This window comes from Protopterus annectens, chromosome 12.part0, assembly GCF_019279795.1.
Source record: "Protopterus annectens isolate FY-2018-M chromosome 12.part0, PAN1.0, whole genome shotgun sequence".
Classification (NCBI taxonomy): domain Eukaryota; kingdom Metazoa; phylum Chordata; order Ceratodontiformes; family Protopteridae; genus Protopterus; species Protopterus annectens.
Window position 1 is genome coordinate 1,114,932,225 of NC_056746.1, and position 24,676 is coordinate 1,114,956,900.

Here is a 24,676-nt window from a genome sequence, read left to right on the forward strand (position 1 = left end):
GTTGGTGGCAACGCATGAAGCTTGAAACCATCCAGGTGCAACTAACAATAGGCAAAACTGCTCTACAAATTGTAGCATGCTACAGGCCACCCTCTCAAACTCAGGAACCCCACACAGCCTTCCTGAAGACACTGGAGGGTATAAATGTATCTCCAAACACCATCATATTGGGTGACTTCAACTACCCGAATATAGACTGGGAACATTACTCAAGCCCTAACTTTCTAGCCCAACGGTTCCTGGAGTTCATAAATTCAAATGCCATGGAACAGCTAGTCACTGTTCCCACGAGAGGAGAAAATATACTAGATCTCATTGTCACAAACATGGGGACAAAATGCTCCACACGAAGTATATCCCTCATTGGTGAGATCTGATCATAAACTAATCTCACTGGAAATCCACATCCCCCCACCCCAAACAAAAAGACCATAGTGAAGAACTTCTCTAAAGCAAACTTCACACTACTCAAGACTGGTGTGGTATCCTTCAAGGCCCCTGAGTCAGAGGAAACCACAACCCAAGCTGGAAGCCCTTACAAATGCCTTCTATGAACACCTCCAGGACTGCATGGATCAGGCAATCCCAAATAAAACCAAGACTCTTTCCACAAAGGGCAAACGTCCAGTCTGGTGGACCCCAGCCATTAACAAACTTTACAATAAGAGGAGAAAGCTATTACATGATAGAACAAAATCCATAAAGGAAGTCACCCCTGATCATTATTAGTAAAAATACGAGCACTCATAAAATCAACTAAGGCCAATTTTGAGAGAAAAATTGCCATGGATTCAAAGGACAATCATAAGGCCTTTTTCAGCTATGTTAGGAACCTGGGTGGAAACTCACAGATATGCTCAGAATTAGTCCAAAATGATACAAAAATCACTGAACCCACAGACATTGCCAACATACTGGCAGACAGGTTCAGTGCAAACTTCACCCCTCTCCCCTAAAGGAGAGATAACTATCCCAGCCGAGTGTAGCCTCCCGGACATCTCAAATGCGCAGGTGAAAGCTGCTCTCTCTAAAGCTAAAAACACAGCATCAATGGGACCGGATGGTGTCCCCGGCTGTGTGCTACACGAGCTAAATGAGGAATTAAACCCGCACATAAGGCAGCTGTTTAATCTCAGCCTTACCACAGGATACGTGCCCAAGGAGTGGCGACGGCAACTGTGGTCCCACTCCACAAAGGTGGCCTCACGGACCCTGGTAATTACCGCCCCATAAGCTTAACAAGTCTAGTCTGCAAAGCTATGGAGAGGATCATAATGGAGCTCATAAACAAAGATATAGGGGACTTGCAGACATTGGACCCGACCCAGTTTGGCTTTGTCAAGGGAAGATCATGCCTTTTGAACTTGGTCGACTTCTTGAAATAGTCACCAAGGCCATTGATGAGGAAAGGCAGTCCATACAGCCTACCTTGACCTTGCAAGGCTTTCGACACAATACCCCACTCGGGTATTGTAGAAAAACTTACCAGCTTAAATGTAAACCCATATGTCACAAGATGGGTTGCAAACTGGCTTAAGGACAGAACCCACAGGGTTAGAGTTGCTGGCGCTGTGTCAGACTCCAAGCCGGTCACAAGTGGTGTCCCACAGGGCTCGGTCCTTGGACCCCTATTGTTTGGCATCTACTTCTCAGAAGTACAGGCCAACATGGGAGGACTTTGGCTGACAAAGTTTGCAGATGACTGCAAACTGGGCGCCATAGTGGAAAGTGCATCGGACACGGATATCCTTCAGAAGGGACTCACGGAAACAGATAGCTGGTGCCAGAGCCATGGCCTGAAGTTAAACGCCAAAAATGTATAGTCATACCCTTCGGGAAAAACAAGGTAACCCCAAGCTACCATATAGGTGGCAATCCACTAAGCACAGAAGAGGTTATCAGGGACCTGGGGACCCAGGTTGACAGTGGCCTTTCTTTTGACACTCACATTGCTAAAGTGGTTAGAAAGACCTTCTACATTGCCCACCTGATCATGAAGGGATTCACATCCAGATCTAGTGAGGTCATTGTTCCCCTGTACTCTTCACTTATCAGACCAATGATCGAGTACAATGCCCCATTCGGGATGTATCTCACCCGACATCTGCAGCAATTGGAGAGACCCCAAAAGTTCCTCACCAAAAGGATAAAGGGACTCCAAAATCTGTCATATGCTGCCAGATTGATGAAACTCCAGCTCTATTCAGTCGCATACCGTCTGCTCAGAGGTGACATGTGCCTGACATACAAGGCCATGTCCAACCCGGAATTAATGGACATGCTCCACCTCAAAAAATCCAAATCCACCAAAACCACTAGAGCAAGCGACTTAAAAACCTTAGCACGGATATAAATAGGACGTGCTGGAGGGATAGATTTATCACTCAGAGACTCCCTATGCTGTGGAATAAAATCCCGGTCCATGTGAGGCAGAGCACCTCGCTGACTCTGTTCAAGAGAAATCTAGACCTGTGGATGGGAGATCGTAGGTTTACCCCGGGAATCATCTCTGGGTCACTGCTGGACAGAGGCACAACAAACTAATGGGCACAGTATTTTTTCATATAAGGGGTGGCGTAAGCCACAATAATTTGGGCTAGGCTTATAAATGCCTTAGGGCAGATAGCCTAGTATAAACCTATGAACCTATGAACCTATTTCTGCCAAAAGTGATCTCTGAAATGTCCATTAATCAAACCATTGAATTGCCAGTTTGCTTTCCCAATCATTCAAACAGAGGAGAGTATTGCCTACATACCCTAGATATCCACAGGCAAATCCATTTTTACTTAAACAGGACTAGGTCCTTTCGCAAATCTGACCAGTTATTTTTGGCCTTTTCTGGACCTAGATTAGGATCTGCTGTTGCTAAGGTCACATTAGCTAGATGGTTGAAGGACTGTGTGACCTTCATCTATACACAATGCAGTATCTCATTGCCTACTACCATGAAAGCTCATTCAACAAAGTCGGTGGTAACTTTTGCTGCCTTCCATGCCAGAGCTTCTTTACAGGACATCTGTGCAGCTGCGACTTGTACTACGCCTCATACCTTCATCAATCATTACAAATTGGATTTGGCCTCCAGGGGAAAGAGCATCTTTCGGTTCTGTGGTGCTCAGGAATGTCTTTCCATGAGAGCCTCCCAGGAATAGAGGTAGCTGGAGACTCTGTCCCATGTGTAAGGAATGAACGAGGATTAACAATACCAGATAAAGAAGTTATGTCTTACCATAACATTCCATCTGTATTGTTGATCCTCGTTCAGTCATTACAACCCTCCCTCCTTCCCCCTCCTGTGGTTTCTAGTGGATCTCACCATCCGGCTCTCTTAGGTTATCTGACCAGAGGTAGCCCCTACCTTCTTTGACTTGCAAACTCAATCTGAGGTAACATGGAGAGGGGTATTATGGGTAAGAGTTTAGCTCGAGAGTTTGAAGCTGACGTGAGCTTGGAAAATGGCCAGCTTGGTTCCGAGGTCGGAGCCGATACCCATGCGTGTAATGACTGAATGAGGAGCAACAATACAGATGGAACGTTATGGTAAGACATAACATCTTTTTCTTGGCTGAAAGCTGATTATTTCCCCCCAAATTTTCTTATGCTCCATTGTAGCAGTTTAGTTGGAATATAAATGTATGCCATTCTAATCCTCCTCCCTTGCCAGTAGCCCCTTGGAATTACAAGTCTACCATTATCTTTTTTATCCTCTTCTATCAATACTGGAATTCTTCTTGCAATTAATATGAGTACTTCTCTTTTCATTTGTCCCAGGTATTCCACTGAGTAACTATCCTGAAAACTTCTTTAACAAATTCACATATTCAGTTCTTTCTAAATGTGTTTCCTGTAGCATAGTTGTTTGCAGTCTACATTTTTTAATATAATTCATTACTCCTCCCTTTTTGTATATATTTGTGAGACCATTAACATTTAAAGATAATATAGAAAGTGTTATTGTTAAAAAGTTATTCCCACCTTTTATGTGTAACAGTTTTTTTTGTCAAGTATTTATTTCCAGTGCATGTGTTGCATTCATACAGTAATATTTGGCAGGTTGATCTCATGCCGTGCACCAAAGCTGGAGCTTGCACTCCTTTTTGCTGAACAGCTGCAGAATTCTTCCTAGTCCTTGTTTACCTCTCCTTTTGTGATTGATTTTTCTTTCAGGTTCTCTGAATTTTTTTTCTTCTTTTTGGTATCCAGGCAGTGCACTTACTTGCCAGTTACTGAAATGTACCATAAAATGTGAGTTCACTGACTCTGTCCTCTGAGTTTCTGTTTTTACACTTGGAGAGCTGAAATTACACTGTTACTCTGTGTGTAGCTGTCTTGGAAGTCCAGACACAGGTTACTTCATAGCATTCTGTAGGTACTGAGTAAAGTGACAGGGAGTTGGTCCATGTTGGACATGTTGTTTAGGCCTTGTGTCCTTATGGTAAGGTGTCTTTATGGGCATTCCAGTTGTTTTATATGTTTGAACAGATTCATGCTAAAAGTGGCATTATATTCAATGACTGACCTAATGAGAGCTGAGTAAATTGACCAATGGCATCCTCAGATATAGACATAATCCCTTTTATTATAAGCTGTGCAATATAGGACATATGTTGGTCAAAATTAGGTCACTGTCCACATGAGTTTCCAAATTCTTAACAACTGGGTTAACTCTTAAGGGTCTATTGGTAATGCGGTCTTTCCCTGGATAGGTGACTTCTCAAAGGATACAGTAATGCATTTTTTGGCATTTAGTTTCAGTCTATGATTTTGGCAACAACCTTTGATTCCATTTGGATCAGTTGTACCTGTAGGTTCATAATGTTTTCGTAGTAGTAGATACAGCTTTGATGTTGCTCTTTAAAGTTGTCTTGTTGTTTATTAAAGTTCTGTTAGATGGCATTCATAGGTTCATAGGTTGATACTAGGCTATCGGCCCTAGGGCCTGTACAAGCCTAGCCGTAACAATTCCCTGGCTATTTCTTCCCACAATATTTACTTCCCTGGACCCCTGTCTAGCAGGGTGACTGATGTGATCCCCAGGGTGAATTTCCTATCTCCCATCCAATCGTCAAGGTTCCTTTTGAACAAGGTCAAAGTGGTGCTCTGCTTGACATATATTTCCAGAGTTTGGGGAGTCTCTGGATCAGGAACCTATCCCTCCAGCATGTTTTGTTCATTGTAATGATAAGGTTTAGATCACTGGAGCATGTGGCTCTGATGGATTGGGATTTTTTTTAAGTGTAGCATTTCCAGCAGCTCTGGGTTTGACATGGCCTTATATGTTAACCAGAGATCGCCTCCGAGTAGACGATATGTGACAGAGTATAGCTGGAGTTTTTTTAGATGGTCAGCATAGGGCATCTGCTTTAGGCCTGTGATTCTTTTAGTGAGGTATTTCTGCGGCCTTTCCAGTTGTTGCAGATGTCTTGAGAGGTACATACCAAACAGGGTGTTGTATTCTGTAGTGGGTCTAATGAGGGATGAGTACAGTGGGACAAATACCTCCTTTTTTCTTGATAAAAAGCCCTTAGTGATGTGTGCCACATAGAAGGATTTCCTGACTGTTGTGGCAATGTGGTTATCAAAGGTGAGACCACTGTCCACCTGAGTCCCTAAGTCTTTTATCACACTTTCGGTGTTTAGTGTACTGCCATCTATGTGGTAATTCACGGGTACATGTTTTCCCCCCAAAGGGGTTAACTATACATTTCTTGGCATTGAGCTTGAGCCCATGGCTCTGGCACCAAGCATCTGTTTCTGTAAGGCCCTTTTGTAGAATATCCACATAATTTGGGGATTCAGTAATGGCGCCCAGTTTGCAGTCATCTGCGAACCTTGTTAGCCAGAGTTCCTTACTGTTGGCCTGTACTTAAGAGACATAGATGCCAAACAAGAGGGGTCCCAGGACTGAACCCTGAGGTACTCCACTTGTCTGGAGCTGGATTTGGAGTCTGCTACTTTTACAGTGTTGTTCCTGTCAGTAAGCCAGTTGGCAACCCATGGAGTGACGTAGGGATTAATGCCCAGCTTAGTAAGTTTATCTATAATTTCAGAGTGGGGGATTGTATCGAAGACCTTGGCAAGGTCCAGATAGGCTGTGTAGACTGCCTTACCCTCGTCCACAGCTCTGGAGACTGATTCGAAGAAGTCAGTCAGGTTCAGGAGACAATATCTGCCCTTCACGAAACCAAACTGGGTGGGGTCCAGTGTTCGAAGGTTGCCAGTGTTCATGGATCACCACTACTTCTTCTTTCGGCTTTTCCCGTTTAGGGGTCGCCACAGCGGAACTCTGGTCCACTAACGATTGGCAGTAGATTTTTACAGTGCCAAGGTGCCAGCTCGATGCCCACCCTTCAACGAAGGCACGCCCATTCACGCATGTCTTTTGAATGCCACTTGACTGCGGGGAGGACATGCAGACTCCACACAGAAGGCGCTCCAGCCAAGAATCGAACAGGAGAACCTCTTGCTGTGAGGCGACAACGCTACCGCTGCACCACCATGGCTCACCACTGTTGTTTTTATTTGTGCAACATCTGCTATGGTAGTAGGAGGCATTTTCATAATAGTCTCCAGTGTTGTTAGTATAGCTTTTGTATTTTCCTACAACTCATTCCCTGCTTCTGCCATCTTAATAATCTCATCACTTTTTATTTTTGAGATTATAGTCTTTTGCCTCGAATATACACTGATACTCTCCCTGATACAGGTCTTTTGTATTATCTCCTTATTTGCATTGTGATGGTGTCAGAGAGGGTCAGAATTTTGTCTTTAAGTGTTGAAAGTGCAGCTAGGCACTTCAGTGTCCTGGATTAATTCCTGTCGGTCATGCTCATGCCTGGATGAACTCTCCACACATTGAGGTGCTTTTGCAACCCCATCTTTGGAGTCGTTATTTGCAGTGGCTGCTATGCAGGTTGCCATACTATCAGCTTGTATGCATGTCATCCTGAACCAATGACACAGCCATGCCTTCCCATGCCAAGGAGGCCTATGTGTTGGAGGCTGTCGTCCTTGCAACCAAAGAGGATGAGGGAGGCTCAACAGTATATGTTTGTGAAGGAGGTTCCTGCGGACTGGATCTAGGTCTGTCTTTATCTGCCTGCAGTATAAGATAGCTCTTTCTGATGCTATGAGGAACAAACCCCTGACAGTCAAATTGCTGCCTGCCAGCTTGCCTCAGCATAATACGGGTGTTGCCTTGGTCCTGTCCACTTCCCAGGCATCTCAACAACTCTTCTGTTTGGTTCAGAGCTTGATAACCTTCCTGTAGTCCAAACAGCTAGCTATGAAAATACCTTAAATGTCTTGGGCCCCTTCAGAGATGATAAAGCTAGAAACTACTTTGAAAAATTTAGATACCCCTGAGTGTGTTGCTACTTATGAGTCAGACATGGAAAATACCTTATCCCTCTTCCTATCCAGCAAATGATTTTTCATGTGGAAACACCTGTCCATAAGAGGAGGGTGGCATTCCAGCCTGAGTCCTAGTACTCAGAAGCCCAGCTCAGATATAGAGCCCGCATGGGTCTGACTGAGCTTAGGACACTTGCGATATCTCCAGTTGTGGATGTCCTGGAGGATGTAGTTTTTAATGCATCTGTTGAGGTAGATTCCCTCCTCACTGTACCTAGGATGTCTTGACCATTTTTACAGCATTTGTGATTCCCATAAGTTTATATATAATGTCTTCTAGCTGATCCAGCTGTGATGTCTCTGGATTCCATCAAAGGACCTGCTTTGACTGCATCCACAAACCTAGTTCTTAATGACAGGGAGAGTAAAATACTCAACATTTTTTGATAAAAGACCTACTCTTCTGCCCTGTCCTTGGTAGCCTTGAACTGCCAAACCCACATGTTTACTTACTAGCAGTTACTGATAGACAAGATGAAGGCTAAGGCAAGAGATACTTGAGTTGTGTGGCATGCCTGCACAGGTTACCAAACACTCCAAAAATGTGGATACGGTTCAGTTGATGCTTCATATAAAGCAGCAGTTAGTGTATCTATGATTCAGTCACATGCCTGGCTGAGGTCTTGGTCTAAGCCAGACCATGTGAAGACAGATCTCCCAGAGTTTCAGTCACAGGAAGTACTAAAAATAACATAGATGGAAAGTCTCACACAGTTATAAAAAAACAGTATTTAGCTAGTCTCACTATTTATTCCTGACTAAAGAATTACTGTTCCTGCTTACTGACTAGAGCAAGGCAAGATGGTTTGGGTGGCCCTTGTTATCATATCCAAGACAGAATACAGAATGCAGCTGAGACTTCAGTCTCCTCTAATATTAAAACATTATTTCTGTACAGAATGACATCACATACATCTGGTCATCTGACTCTCTCTTTCCCGCACTGTCTTCCATCACTAGAAGCTACCAGAGTTTAGCACCTCTGTGCTACAATACACACACATAGAGCTTTGCTCAGATGTGATGCAGCTGCTGGAAGTCATAAAATCCATTTCACTCTTCCTACAAGAGCTGCAACCTATTCTCTAGCACATACATTGCATCTTTGGCTCCCTTCAAAACTGTGGAATAACATCTTTATGGCTTAACCCATAACATAATTTAAATTCAAGTATATTTTGCAAAGTCAGGTGGATTAAGATTAACCTCTTCACTTCCAGTATATGCTGTTACAATGTATATATTTAAACAGTTACAATAATGCGTGTACTTCTCTTTTCCTTCCAGCAGGGCACACTGTTGATACATTTTAACATGAGCAAACCTCACAAATAAATTTTCAGCACAAGAATCTGTACACATCAGTTGGATATATAAATGATTATATAATTATTTACAAAATTCCAGCTAGCTGTGCTAGCATATGTTACACACCCACTGCCCTATTTGTCCTGGCATGGCTGGTAGTACCTCCTACTACACATAACCATTGCCAAAAGACACTTTCGGTTTTGCCAGGGGGAGGGAAGCAACAGCTCAACCTGGGAGTTCCCTTATGAGCAGCCAAGCCCACAGTGACCCTGTCCACAAATTCCTCTAGTCTAGCCCGGGGAGCTCAAGTGGAATCACTTGAAGTTCAGGGCACCTAGAACCAAGATATGAGAAAGAAGCTTGTAAATGTGAAGTGTACGTTGGTTGTAATCCTGACATTGAAAGCCTTCAGCCAGACCAAATCCTGACTGGCAACCGAACTGCCATGTGGTACCTCAACAAACAAGAGGGAAACCACTCTTGCATCCTGTGCAGATTGGCTGTGTAGATATGATACTCGCATGGCCTAAATACCCTCCCAAGAAAAGATGTTTGTAGTTGAGCTGAACAGATCGCATGTAGATCCATATAAATGGATGCTAAATGGGAATGGCTTCTTGGATCGAATAGTGATGTGGGATGTGCCAGAAATAGACTTTTTCTTTACCTCTGGATGGACAGCTGAGAAAGTGCTAGTACAGAACAGCAGTTCTAGGAGCCTTGGAAGATAGAAACATTCTTCCTCAAATGTGCATGCTTTTTCTTAAGGAGTTTCCTGCTATACACCTAAGATATATTTAAAAAAAATCAAGGTGTTGAGGCCAAAAGCCACTGTGATAGCTCTCATTTGGCACAGACAACCCTGATTCTCTCCTGTAGTGTGGCAGGGGAGAGAAGTGAAAGTGTAGCCTGAGTGAGTGGGCCTTCTCTCACTGAAAGCAATGGGTCCCTTTTGCACCTCCAGCCTAGACCGTCTAAAGCTGACAGATTAAATAATTTCACCTCATCTGGCAGCTGGTAAAGAGTATTAAAATTCCAATGTGTTAATGCGTTACTTCCTGTGCCAGTGGTGCAAGGTTTAAATCTTTCCTCCTTTATTTACATACTGTGTGTCCTTGAGCAAGGCACTTGGCCAGGTAGTTCTTTAGAGCAGTTGTGAATTTGGGCAAGGTTCCATAATGGTCTGCATGCCTAGTATTTATAAACTAAAACTGTTAATCCCAGCTAGGCACATGGATGCTGAGAGTGTGCTAAACATTATTAGGAAGGCTAAGAAGTCATACACAAGCAAATCATACTTAGCAGAATGGAAACGACTTTTCTTTTGGTGCTTAGCCTAGCACCAGCACCTAAAAAATGTTCAGGTGATGATGGTACTGGATTCTGAAGAAATTTTACGTGAAGATATTGAGCATAATACGAAACCATCTTGTAGATGCATAAGATGTGGAATGACTAAAGACTTATAAACTAATAAAACTGTGTGCAATTTCTAAAATTTATTCTCAGACGCAACAGATTATAGATGTATATTAAGAAAATCTTATTCAAAACAGTTTGACTTCACAAAGGGGGTGGCAAGTTGTCCTAACCTCTAATACTGAAATCAAATTAGATTATATTGAAAAAGAACTATGCAAACTGGATCCAAGCAAAGCACAGGGTGGAGACTGCATTAGTAATAATGACCTGAGGGGACATCAGCAAGAACTTACCATTATGAGATGATAGGGGTCCGAATGAAGATATGAAATGTCAGAAGCAAAGGAGAGTAGTAGTGCTGAAACTGAATTCATCCTCAAGTCTTGGTGAGTATCTTTACAAGGTGGACCCTGTTTTTCACAAAATCTCACCAAGGTGGCACTGATATATATATATATATATATATATATATATATATATATATAGGACTGGAAAAAATGACAGTGTAAAATCCTCAAAATATGGAGACATTCCTGCAGTGGGGCCAGGCCAGACCCAGGGGAGGATGGCCCCCCTGTTGTAGAAGGAAGTAGCAGTCTGCAGAAATCACAAAAACTGATTGGCCAAAGAAGAGCCATAAAGATGATAGAGTGGACTATTGAGGATACGGAAGAAATTATGATGCATGAAAGAGATGCTTTGTGGGAAAAAATGGCAAACCACTAAAACTCACACCTTTCTCCAAGGTTATAAACAACTTGGAAATTATGTAAAAAAAAAAATGTATTATCTTGGATAAATGCCAGTATTTCACTAAATTTCATAGCTCTCACCCAAATGACCCCCAAAAATTCTGGATTGCTATCAGTTCCCTGCTCCACACTGGATGTTCTTCGTGTTTCACTGTTGCAGTCCTCACATATGGGTTATCCGGCTCCCGGTAGCCCTCAGTCAGCCCGAATACCAGAGTCCTTTGTATATGACGTCGGCTGCCGCCGGTTGTAAAACTGATGTCAGTACGTCAGGTATAAAGGGTGGCAGCCGATGCCATTTCCTTAGTCTTTCTTGCCGCGGAGCCCAAAGCAGATGCAATTTGCACTAGTGCCGGTCGGCCGTTTACCTTCATTTCGCTTTCCGACTACCAAATTGAAGACTCCTTCAGATAAGTACCTCATTGGGGATCCTCTTTTCTTGCTTTAATGAATGTCAGATAAAGTTACTAACTGTCTTGCTTATGGAAAACTAATTCCGCACCGTGAGTTCCATTCCTGTTGTATAACTTGTTTGGGTCTTGAGCATGACGTCCCTAACTGTGATTTCTGTGCTTCCATTAACCCATGTACCATATGCCGTAGAGCTAAGATTTTGTATAAGCATTTCAGAGTCTGGCCTAAGTTCATTAGTATGGCATCTTCTTGTCTCCCGACTTCAGATATACCTAGGAAATGCAAAGACAAGGACCGCGACAGGCCTAGGGTTAAATCTTCTGACGATGCACCGGTGAAATTGGTCATCAGCACAGTGGTAGTCAGTGAGGCGCTTTTGCAGCCCCTGCAGTCCGCAGATTTTCAGCCGCAGGCCTCTGCTGAGACCTTTACGGAGTCCTCCATGCCGCAGGCTGCTATTTCATCTTCAGAGCCTCTGCCTGTCGCCACTTCAGATGGGTCCGGAGCTGCTTTGCAGGCACTGGCTTCTGACGCCTCTTCTTTTCGACATGAGACCAGAACCAGACCAACTACCTTAGTTCAGACTTCTGCAGTTGCTAGGCCTCCCAAGTCCCTCCGGATTGCTAGTAAACCTTCCAGCCGCAAACCTACTCACAAGCAGGCATCTGCCTCCCCTCCTGTACCTCAGTCCCAGTCGGTAAAGATGGCTGGTGATCTTCTTTCCTTGATTGGGAGCTCTCACCCCCCCCCCCACTTCAAAAGAGGGCTAGGGAATTATCTCCTGATGTTTTGTCTGTCTCAGATTTCCAGTATGTCTGCTGGTGAAGAAGGAAATTCTCAACTTTTTTCTGGCTTTGAGGATTCTGATGCTGAGAACTCTATCCCTTCTGCCTCCCCTCCAGAAAATTTTTCCTTTGGGGATACTTTGAATACTCTTAGGGAGCATTTTAAATGGGACTGTCAGGATTTTCCACAGTCTAAGAAAAAATCAGGGAATTTTTAGCTTTGCCACAGCATAAGCCTCTGGCTATACCTCCAGTTTTGGAAGTTGTGGATGATGTTTTCATGGAAAATTCTTTAACTCCTAATTCTGTTCCTCCTGCCCCCAGATAACTGGATAGGTATTACAGGGTTCCTGATTTTCATCCGTTCCTTTTTAAAAACCCTACTGCTGATCCAGAAGTTATTTCTCAAGGCCCCAAGGGTGTTAAGGCTACTATTGCTAAAAACCCTGTGCCTTCTGATAAGGAATCTAGGGCCTTTGGCAGGTGGGGTAAAAAAGTCTGTACCCCTGCAACTTTTGCCATTAGTTCTGTGAATTGTCTTTTTCGCATGCTTAAGTATCAGCAGCATACTTTGGAGGCTATTAAGGCTAAACTTGGAGATATTCCTTCCATGACGGAGAACAGATTTATAAGACTTACTGAATTCTGCCACTTTAGTTAATAAGCATTCACTTCATTGTGGTTTTGACACTTTGGAAGCTTCCTGTAGAGCAGCAGCCACTGGTTCTGTAGTTAAAAGGCATGCTTGGCTCAGGGAACTGCCTCTTTCTGAACCAGTTAAATCTAAATTGCTGGATGTTCCTTTGCACAAGGACAATCTTTTTGGTAATAAGGCTGAGGAGGTACTGAAGAAGTTGGAGGATAAGGAAAAATCTATGCAGGCTGTAAAAGATTTCCTTCAGGTTCAGCCTCCTCGGTTCAGTAGACATTTTCCTTCCAAGAATGGGTCTTTCCCTGATCCTGGCAAGCAGGGTCGCTCTAGGCCTAGGGGTTTCAGGTCTTCCAGAGGCCAGGCTTCTGCCCCTCAAAGGGCTAAACAATGGCATTCTTCTAAATCAGGGAGTTCTAAGCCAGCTTCCCAAAGCAGACATTCTCAGTGACTCCAGCCTTCTTAAGCCTACCCCTTTCCTTTGGGGAGAAGGTTAGCCAGGTTTGCAGAGGTATGGTCTACCATCACGGGCAACAAATGGGTGCTCAGTATAGTAAACCAAGGTTGCAAGTTTTACTTTCACACCTTCCCTCTTTTACAAGGGTACCCAGACATACCCAGAACCCACAGGGCAGAGGTAGGAACTCAAATTTCTTCACTACTGACTATGGGGGCTATGGAGACGGTTCCTGCAAATCGGGCAGGCTTAGGTTTTTATTCAAGGCTTTTTCTGGTACCCAAGAAAGGGGGCACCTGGCACCCTATTCTGGATCTCTCCATTCTAAACACTTTTCTGGTGATTCACAAATTCAAGTTGCTCACCCTTCAGTTACTATTAATGATGGGCAAGGATTCATGGCTGGTAACTTTGGATCTCAAGGAGGCTTATCTGCACATCCCAATAAGGGAGAGTTGCAGGCAGTTCTTTCACTTTAGTGCTGGGGAGCAACACTTTCAGTTCTCTGCATTGCCCTTTGGCTTATCTACTGCTCCCAGAGTTTTTACGAAGTGCCTAGCTCCAGCCATTGCTTTTTGCAGGCAGAGAAACATTTAAATTTATCCTTACCTGGACGACTGGCTCATTCAAGCAAATTCCCCAGAACAACTAGAAAAGGATTTGGATTTCCTGAAGAACATTCTCACCTCTTTGGGTTACACTCTCAACGAAAAGAAGTCAAAGTTGTTTCCTTCAAGGGAGATTGTTTTCCTGGGAGCGAGTCTGAATACAGCCACCCAGGTGGTATTCCTCCCTCAACAGAAGCAAGAAGATCTTTCCGTTTACTTCATGAACTTGGCAAGCATGACCCAGCTCTCTGCAAGGCAATTCCTGCAAGCACTGGGGTTCATGGCTTCATGTATTTTGATGATCCCATATGCAAGGCTGCATATGAGAAAACTTCAATAGTACCTCAATAATCTTTGGTGTCAATGCAAACAGGACTTAGACTTGATTCTTCCCGATTCCCTTTCTACAAATGGAGTTCCTCTGGTGGGCGACAGCCTGTTCCTGCCAGCCAGACTCTCACCACAGACGCCTCAGATGTTGCATGGGGGGCTCATCTGGAGGGCAGGGGCATACAGGGGACTTGGAGCACCAAACAGATTCATCTGCACATAAACTTAAAAAAATTGATGGCAGTACAGCAGGCCTTGCTGGTTTTCAAGGACTTACTCTACCCTGGGACTTTGCTGATCAGGGCAGACAATACCACAGTCATTGTGGTACATCAACAAGCAAGGGTGGACACACTCTTACCCCTTGTGCAAACAAAGCATGAGGCTGTGGTCCATAGCAGCATCCCTGGGCTTACATCTTATAGCCCAGTATCTTTCAGGGAGGCTAAACTCCTTGGCAGATCATTTGAGTAGACGTGTTCTGAATCCTCACGAGTGGCAACTGAACAGGGATATTTTCCATCACATCACTCATCATTGGGGCACCCCACAAGTGTATCTTTTCTCGTCTCACACCAATCAGCTCCTTCCAACCTTCTGCTCCAGGGAGTTTCACAACAAAGCTTGGAGGGTGGATGTGTTGTCCTTCCCATGGACACATCTCTCAGTTTATGGATTCCCTCCTCTGCCTCTTCTTCCCAGGGTGCTGCTTAAGATAAGGGACGAAAAACCAAAGGCTATTCTGATAGCACCAGATTGGCCCAGGCAGCATAGGTATCCCCTCCTTCGCAGCCTTTCTCAGGCTCAGCCTTGGCATCTTCCCCTGGTACCAGATCTGTTGGTTCAGGGAGGGGTAAAGTTCCTTCATCCTCATCTCCAAACACTGCATTTAACTGCCTGGCTAATACTCTAAATCTTTCCTAACAGGTGGTTGAAGTTCTTCATAAGGCCAGGAGGCCTAGCACAAGAAAGTCCTATGCAGATAAATGGAAGAGATTTTGCTCTTGGATGCTAGCTAAAGGAGAAGACTCTTCTCATCCTTCTCTTTCACTCATTGTTGACTACCTAACAGGATTGCTTAATGATGGACTTTCCTTTTCTTCAATCAAAATTCACGCTTCAGCAATTTCTGCTCATTGTTTTTTTTGAGCAACCCATTTTTTTCTCACCCCTTGATGAAACAGTTCCTGAGGGGAGCTAGTAATCTTAGACCTCCCAGAAGAGCTCCTATTCCTGCTTGGAATCTTAATTTTGTCCTGGAAAACTTAGTCTGCCTACCTTTGAACCAGCTGCCTTTGCAGATTTGAAATTTTTATCCTTGAAGACTGCTTTCCTTTTAGCTATTACTTCGGCTAGAAGGGTATCTGAGCTGCAAGCCATAATGGCAGTAGAACCTTTCATTATTTTTCACTCAGATCGGGTTTCTCTAAGAACCAGTCCCTCCTTTATGCCTAAGGTAGTTTCCAGTTTAACCCTTAACCAGTCTATTCACCTGCCTACATTTTTCAACAATCCCCAAAATGAAGGGGAAAACATTCTGCACTCTCTTGATGTGCATAGACGGCTGAGATTTTACTTAGGACCAAATCCTTTCCAAAATCTGAACAGTTATTGGTTAGTTTTGCTACTGGGGCTCAGGGTAAAGCTATTTCTAAACAAACTATTTCCAAATGGATTGCTCATTGTATTCACTTTTGTCACCTGCAGCACGGGAAAGTTCCCCCGCAGGGTATTAGGATCCACTCTACTACAGCAGCCTCTACCTCTGCAACCTTTCTGAGAGACGTGCCTACTAAGGACATTCTAGAAGCAGCTACTTGGTCTTCTGTCCATACTTTCACAAAGTATTACAATCTACCCTTGTTTTCTGAATCCAGGGCTGGTTTTGCCTCTGCAGTTTTGCAGGGCCTCCTTACCAACCCTTAATCTGTGATCCTTCCTCCCCCTTTGTCTTCTTACTGGGCTTTGGGAATCAACCCACATGTGAGGACTGCAACAGTGAAGCACGAAGAACATAGTACAGTTGTGCACACTTACCATAAATATAGATGTTCGAGTATATTCACTGTCGCAGTCCTGGTTTCCCACCTTCCATTCCCCCTTTTTTCCTAAGGCACAGACTGCAGATTTTTATTTTTTGTATGACGTGTCCAGGGTGCTACCATTCCTGGCTTAGCCTTCTTTTGGGGGCTTCTGACAGTTAAGACAAGATAAACTGAGGAAATGGCGTCAGCTGCCACCCTTTATACACGACCTACTGACATCAGTTTTACAACCGGCGGCAGCCGACATCATATACTAAGGACTCTGGTATTCAGGCTGACTGAGGGTTACCGGGAGCCGGATAACCCATATGTGAGGACTGCAACAGTGAATACACTCAAACATCTACATTTATGGTAAGTGTACACAACTGTACTTTCTCCTACCATCCCTAACCCTTTCCCCTATCACTCTCCCTCTGAAACTGCAGACTTGCTCAACAAACACTTCATATAACACTCAGCACTTCATCTCTAAACTCCTACCCTCTGTTCTGCGTCACCCTATCCTCCCCCTAAACCTCTCTGCTCCTCTGTCTCTCAGCCTTTTACCTTGCGACCTGTTTCTACTAAATACATCAAATCCCTGCTTCTTAAACTAAAACCATGCTCTCCCCCCACTGATAAACTCTCCCCCTCAATTTCTGAAAATTGCTGCTGACTCTATTGCATATCCTGTATCTATCTTAATCAACCACTCCATTCAGGAATCTACCATGCCAGAAATATGGAAATCCTTTTATACCACTCCTCTGCACAAAGGTAGCAACTCTGTTGAACCCTCTAGCTACAGACCAATCGCTATTCTCTCATTGCTCTCTAAGATCCTTGAAAAATGTATACAAACTCAACTGCTGCCCTGTCTCATTTACGAAAATCTCCTTACCCCTCTCGCAACATGGTTTCCGCCCTAAGCACAGTACCCAGATTGCCTTACTATCCTTTACTGAAGCTAGGGACAACAACCTCATCTCCCGTCTATTCCTTTATCTCTCTAAAGCCTTCAACACTGTCAAACAGGAGTACCCTAAGGCTCCATACTTGGACCGCTCCTTTTCAACATTTTTACCAACAGCCTACATTTATCCTGCAGTCTCTCATCTGTAGCACAATACACAGTTGACTCTACTCTCTTATCTATCTCCATTACTATCTCTGATACACACACTAACACAGACTTCCTGTATCTCTGTTGAAAAATGTCTCAAAACGTTTCAAAAACAATCAACTAATCCTTAACCCTAAGAAAACTCAGCTCCTTCTCTTCCTGCCTCAGATACTATCATCTCCTAAACCCTCAGCTCTACTGCTGTAGCCCCCTCCCATTCTCCACACTATCCCCTCACTTCCTATAAATGTCTATACATTGTCCTTCTTTTGAACAATGATTATTTTTTTGTTTTTACTCTCATATGTAGTAAATTTTGGTCCACTACTATCAGTGCAACCTTTAATGTTCATATTTTTTTCTTTTGTTTTTCTCTTTATAATTAATTTCATATTTGCAGTGTTGTTTTTAAAGTTTTTGTCCTGTATGTTTATCTTTGCTTATGTTTGCTGGGGCTCTTTCTCCTTGGGTCTCAACTGAAAATGGGTTGCTTACTGTCAATGCAATGCAAACAGTTAACATTTTTTACAATTATTTTGTATTCTGATTGTTTAATATTTGTATATTGTCACTTTAGTTTTACTTAATGTTTGCTGGGGCTTTTCTCCCCTCTGGTCTCCACTGAAAATTGGTTTGTTTGCAAACTCAGCTGGACTAACCCGATTAACAAACAAATGTGAAATAAATAAAATAAATAAATATTATTATGCAAAAAGCCTTGAATTTCCAGACACAATGTATACAAAAAGATTGAGAGAAATTAGAGGAAAGAAAAATACTTCCACGAGAAAAACTGTCAGAAGCTTCAAATAAAAAAATAATGTGGTCATTAATATGACAGATTTTTGAAAAACAGTATTTAGACCAAAAAACTTTGATCTGTTTGGAAAAAGAAGCATCTGAGGAAGTGTGAAAATATAAAAAACAAAACCTAGATATTTTTGAAAAGTATAAAAAAGAAATATGGACATTGTAAAGAAAGAGAGGTTTGATATGGTGCAATATTTATGCAAAGGCGAAAGCCAAATTAATCAACATAAAGAAGACAGCCCTAAATATATTTGAAGAAAAATACAGGTAAAGGCATCCAGACATGGAAAATTTCACAATAAAAAATATCACAGAGGGAATGTAGAAAAGAAGATTAGTGAAGTATAAATTAAAAAGATAAAAATTGAAGTTATGGAGTGCCTGCAACGTGAAGGATTTGATATAGAAGGTCCAACACAGGTTACATCACAGCATGATGGAACGAGTCCCCAAAGTAAGGAGAAATGGGAAGATCAGGAGACATCTGAAGAAGAAATATGGACATGGAAAAGAAAGAGATTTAATATGATGTAATATCTATGCAAAGGATAAAGCAAAACTAATTAATACAAAATGAGCGGCACCAAAGATATTTGAAGAGAAATACAGGCAAAGGAATCTGGACTGGAAAACTTTACAGTGCAAAAAAAAAAAAGAAGACAGAGGAAAAGTAGAAAAGGAGATTAGTAATGAAGAAGTGAAGGAAATAGAAACGGAGGTTATGGAGCATCTCCAAAGTGAATGATTCAGTGTAGAAAATCTAATTCAGAAAGCACCACAACATTACAGAGCAATGGAACTCCAAATTAAGGAGAAACCATTGGAATGGGAAGCAATTAGTGAGGTGTCATATGAAGATATTTCGGAGCCTTCCACAGGAAGCCAGTATAAACATTCACTTGAAGCTGGACAGCAAGTGAAGGAACAGGAAACTGTGGAAACTGACACAGTTAATGTTGAGAAGTGATAGGCCAGTGTGTTGTCATATGACAGAGCAACAGTTGGCACAGGATGAAACTGAAGAAAATGTGCCACAAGAAGATGCAATAGAACTTTCTATAGAATGCCCGCAGGAAATGGAAAACAAAAAATGTGCCCACAAACGAGCTAAAAGAAGAGTTGCTGACTTAATAGAGATACACAGACACATTAAGATCAGTGAAAGAAATTGCAGAAGGTCAATAAAACCCCAAAAGTCAGAAGTTTGATAAAACAAATGAACACAGTACTTTTGTCATATTGCATGAATCTCCATGGACAGTCCTAATTAAACAGGATATATTACCTTGCAGCTAAATTTAATAACTGATAAATTTCTACCACAAAAAACACAGGGTAGTGAGGGAGAGAAAGGGGAGAAATCTAATACCATCATGGAAGTAGTGAGGGAGAGAAAGGGGAGAAATCTAATACCATCATGGAAGTATTGAATAGAGAAAACTGTAAAGCAACTAAGACAAGAAGTGTCACTGTTAGAAGAATATAGATGAGGGAAGAGATCAACAAGAATACAGAGAAAGGTAGATGTGATAAAAGCAATGCTCAGTATTGGAACAGATCAGAATCTGTCGTGCGCTATTGCAAATAAACGAAAAATCTCAGCACAGGCAAAAAAAACTTAGAAGACATGCAGATAAATATAAAGGAAAAGTACAAAATAATCAATGTATTAACAACCCAAAAAAGTTTTATAGTGAATTGGGAAACAAGGTAAAAGAAATTGAAAGACCACCAAAATAAGAAGAAATAGATAAATCTATGAAGATCCTGTGGAACATAACAAAGATGCTAGGATAGAAGAAGTAAAAGAAAGAATAAGAAGTTTAAAGGTACAGGATATGAAATGGGATGAAGTAACAGCCAGAGAGATTGAAACAAAGTTAAGAAAAGCCTCTAATTGGAAAACTCCAGGCCCAGATGCAGTACCAGACTTTTGGTTAAAAGTGTTGACATCTTTGCACAAAGATTTAGCCATGAATAAGATTTATTTATATGTGCACCCCAAGCAGACACCTGGCTAACAGGAAAAACAATGCTCATACTTAAGAGTGAACATGCAAGGTACCCTAAAAATTATAGACCAATAACTTGCCTTCCAGTGACGTATAACCTAAACACTAATTGATGCTGACAGAGTTTATAGTCATTTAGAAGAAAATTTATGGCAGTAGAACAAAAAGGGCAATAAAAGAAAGTCATATGGAACAAAGGATCATGTGTTGCTAAATAAAGTCATGGTTGAGAACTGTAAAAAGGGCAAGTATTTAAGTATGGCATGGATTGACTACAAAAAAGCATTTGATAGTATCCCACATTCATGAATAAGAGTGTTTAAAATATGTAAGTCATATCCTACACTGAGCAAGTACATTACAGTAACCATGAAACAGTGGCAGACCACTTTGCAATTAAGCCATGATAAAGGACAAATTCTTATTCGAGGGATAAAAATTCAAAGAGGGATATTCCAGGGTGACCTGCTGTCATCGCTGCTATTCTGTCTTGCCCTTAACCCATTAAGCTATCCACTTAACAGCTTAGGCCATGGCTATAATTTGGCTCCTAGAAAACAACAATGTGTAAAGATTTCTCATCTTTGTTGTTGATGATTTGAAACTGTGTAACTCATCAGATGATGAACTGAAACCACAGCTGCAAGTTGTCAAAACTTTTTCGGATGATAATAAGAATGTAATTTGGTCTTGATAAATGTGCAAAAGCAACCTTCAAAGCAGGAAAACTGCAGCACCAAGAAAACATCAGTTTGGGACAAGAATATCATGTAAAAGAACTTGAGCAAGAGGCAGTGTATAAATATTTGGGAATTGATGAAGGATCAAAATATAACATGAACAGGTGTGAATAAAACTTAGTAAGGAGTACTTTATAAGACTTAAATTAATCATGAAAACAGTATTGACATCTAGGAACAAAATCCAAGCTATAAACCAGTTTGCTGTTCCTGTCCTAACTTACAGTTTGGAGTGACTGATTAGCCTCAAAAGGTGTTGGGTAGATTAGATAGGAAAATAAGAAGGATGCTTCATGCTCACCAAATTATTTATAAAAAGATTCTATATTCCCTGTTCTAAAGGAGGGTTGGGCCTCCTTAAACTTGATTACATGTATAGATCTGCAATTGTGGGACTCCACACATAACTGCTGACCTCACAAGACCCAATTGTAGTGAAAGTTTTAGAACACGAGGAGAATAAATCTAAGATGACTTCCCTGCTTAGGCTAGCAGAAACATAGTGGCATCAAGCAGGAATGGAAATCAAACCACAAGTAGATAAAAATCAGGCAGTAACTGAATGTGCCAAAAAAACAAAAACAAAAGAAAGTATACAAGGTGAAGGACCAGATGAGAAGCTAGAAATGTGGAAAATACATAAATATAGTTGGAAGAATAGAAAACTTCTGGAAGAACCTCGTGTTGATCAGGAACAAACTTGGGAATGGTTAAGGAGAGGCAAATTCAAACCAGGAGATGAAAGGGTAATATTGGCAGCACAAGATAGTGGACTACATACACGTTTGTTTACAAAGTCCATTGAACTTGTGGGAGAAACAGACAAATGTAGATTTAGCAAAACAGAACTGGAAACAGTTGCACACCTCTTTGCTGGTTGTGACATACTAATGACAGAAGGTCTGTAAATTGAAAGGCATAACAATGTGGCAAGACCTTTGCACTAGAGATTGAGCAAATATTATGGTATTGATGGGAGATAGGAAATTCACACACACACACACATATATATATATATATATATATATATATATATATATATATATATATATATATATATATATATATATATATATATATACACACACACACACAGGGAGATTTCTCAAGACTGGAGACATGCAGGTATTAAACCTGTCTTTAAGGAAAGGGGAGTAGGACAAACCCAGAGTCGTACAGACCCTTAAGTCTACTTTCATGTTGTGGAAAAGTAATGGAGAAGGTAATATTGGCTAAGTTATTGTCAGAATTGGAAAGGTTGGGACTGAAACCATATATCAGCATGCATATGTGAAAATAGATCTGTTATCACCTGTAACATGATGTTCTATAACAATATAATAGCTATGAATGAAAAAGTTGTGCTGTGATGTAATTTATATAGATTTAATTTTAGCATTTGACAGGGTTCTGTACAAAACACTGATCAATAAATTAGAACTAGGTATTGATGTACTCTTTTTTTATAAGATGGAAAGTTGCATGGCTTACAAATAGGACATGACAAGTATACAGCAATTGTACTGGTGAAATTTGAGGTTACAGTCAGTGTTTCCCATAGGGTTCTGTCTTAGGCCCATACTTGTTTAGATTGTGTCTTGTAGATGCATCTTTTTCATCTGAAATATTCTACAGTCTATATGCAGATGACTTGAAATTGGGTGAACTGATTACCTGTTACCGATAGGCCATGTCTGCAAAATAACTTGACTAAACGGACTGACTGTGCACAGGAGAAGAATATGCTGATAAATGCTTCAAAAACTAAACTCATGACATTTGGGAGAAAAAACTTGAACGGTGAATATTTAATACAGCATACAGTGATTGAAACTGTAGATTAATTTAAGGACCTGGGTTGGGTATATGGGTAGATCCAGCTTTGAGTTTTTCTAATCATATCAGTCAGTTGGTTAATATTAGTTATAGAACTATAGGTTGTATGAAAAGATTTATAAAGTCATGGAAATCCAAATGATGAAGTCATTATCTGTTAGTTACATTAGACCCAAACTTTAGTATGGAATAACAGTATGGAAACCTTATAATAAAACAAGCATGAGTGAACTGGAAAGAGTGCATCGTAAATATACCAAGGGCATCCATGGATGTGAAAATTTAAGTTATTATGAAAGATTAAAATATCTAAACTTTTACAGCGTCTCATATATATATTTAAGAATAGACCTTATTCAAGTATATAAGCAGCCCAACTAGTCCTTAGCTCATACATTCTCAGGACACTGAAACCTGGAGTTTACCTGTAGAGCTAGGGCTGGATTTGTCTTTGCTGTCCTGAACCCCTTTTTCATCTGCCAACCACTCTCTGCATGATTACTTTGGGAATCTTCCCAATAGCAGTGACTACAACAATGAATTGCATGGCAAGAATAGTGCAGTTGTGTTAGGAATGTACCATAAATACAGTTGTTTAGGTGCATTCACTTTTGCAGTCCAGGTTCCCTACTACTTTCTCCTCTTTCTTCTCCTTTCTCCCTTGTGTTGTGGTGGGGACCCATTTGATCAAGGTTTCACCTTCCCTGTCATGTACTGACAAGGCCTCCCTCCTTCAATCTTGCCATGCTTCCTGCAGATGGAAATTGTTAACCTCTGGGGTGGACCTGTGGTAGAGTGGATTGTCTTTTCCTTTTTCACTTAGGTTGTATTGCTGGGGTCTTCTCACCTGGCTTTGCCAAGGCAAGAAGGATCCGCAAGTGGTGTCGTCTGATATCCATCTTATACCACACCAATATTGTTACGTGGTAATGTGAGGAAGTTTACTGAAGCCTTGAGGTAAGGTACAGCTCTGGAAGTGGCTGGGCTACTAGCAAGTTGGGATATCTCAAGAGTGATGACTGCAGCAGTGAAAGCACTCAAATATCTACGTTTATGTTAAATTCGTATCACAAATTTATTTTATGATGGTAGCTGGAAGTGGGCTAGTTTAAACATGACTTTCAAAAAGTGGTAGTTCACTGATTGGGTGGTGGGTCCTAGATCAAATTGCTTCACACATTGGTGCATTGTAGGTCAGCAGTGCGGTTCAAGATGTGTTGGAGAGAGGAGAAGTATGAATGGGGTAAGGGCAGGAGTAGGTAAGTGTAGACACTTTAGGGCTGTGTTTGCCTAACTCAAAAGACCATAGGTCTTTTTCTGTCTGCAAATTCATGTGTTCATCTTCCAGATAGATTGTATTAACCGATTTGAAATTTCGTCATCCGTTTGGAACCGAAATGTACTTTGGTGTTTTCTTACAGCATTTCCAGTTTCCAACATCACTGTGCCACTTTAGACAACCTAGGTGTGAGACGTTACGTTTATCCTTTCATGACTCATTTTTCAGTATTAATACATTTATGTCTTTCTTTTTGGATGGCAGTTTTTCCAGAAGGCAGCATTCAATGTAAAGGAGAATGTTGGGGAAGATGTGGACCCTGAGCAACTGATTCATGAAGTGTGTCGCAACTGCCTTGAGCAGGTGAGTTCTGCATCACATATCATAGTCTTAAAAGGATGAACAGGTAATACTGCTGGCATTTCCCAAATACCACAATATACTATGTACAGAGTCCTTACAAGGTAGACTGGTGGATAGCTGGCTGTGCAGGTCATGCATGTACCTGCAGCTATGAGTACAACACTCCTGTGAAGAAGTGTTGTTATTTTCTCTCAGGCCTCTTGCACTAGCAGCAGGCTCAGGCAGCCCAGACCTGACTGTGTCATTATGTCTTCAGCTGGCTTTAGTCTCAGAAACATTCAGCCCTGTGACCTATCCATTTTATTCATTAGTAAGCCAAAAAATGCACTACTGAATAAGAAG

General features: G+C 41.7%; 1 protein-coding gene across 1 annotated transcript in view; it reads left to right on the forward strand.

The window, feature by feature from the left end:
- The window catches only part of DNTTIP1 (deoxynucleotidyltransferase terminal interacting protein 1), a 1,330,332-nt gene that overhangs the window by 225,762 nt on the left and 1,079,894 nt on the right, over positions 1-24,676 (forward strand). Inside the window, exon 4 of the mRNA XM_044088998.1 lies at positions 24,236-24,334. Coding sequence (XP_043944933.1) covers positions 24,236-24,334 — 99 coding nt within the window. The remainder of the gene's footprint in view (positions 1-24,235; positions 24,335-24,676) is intronic.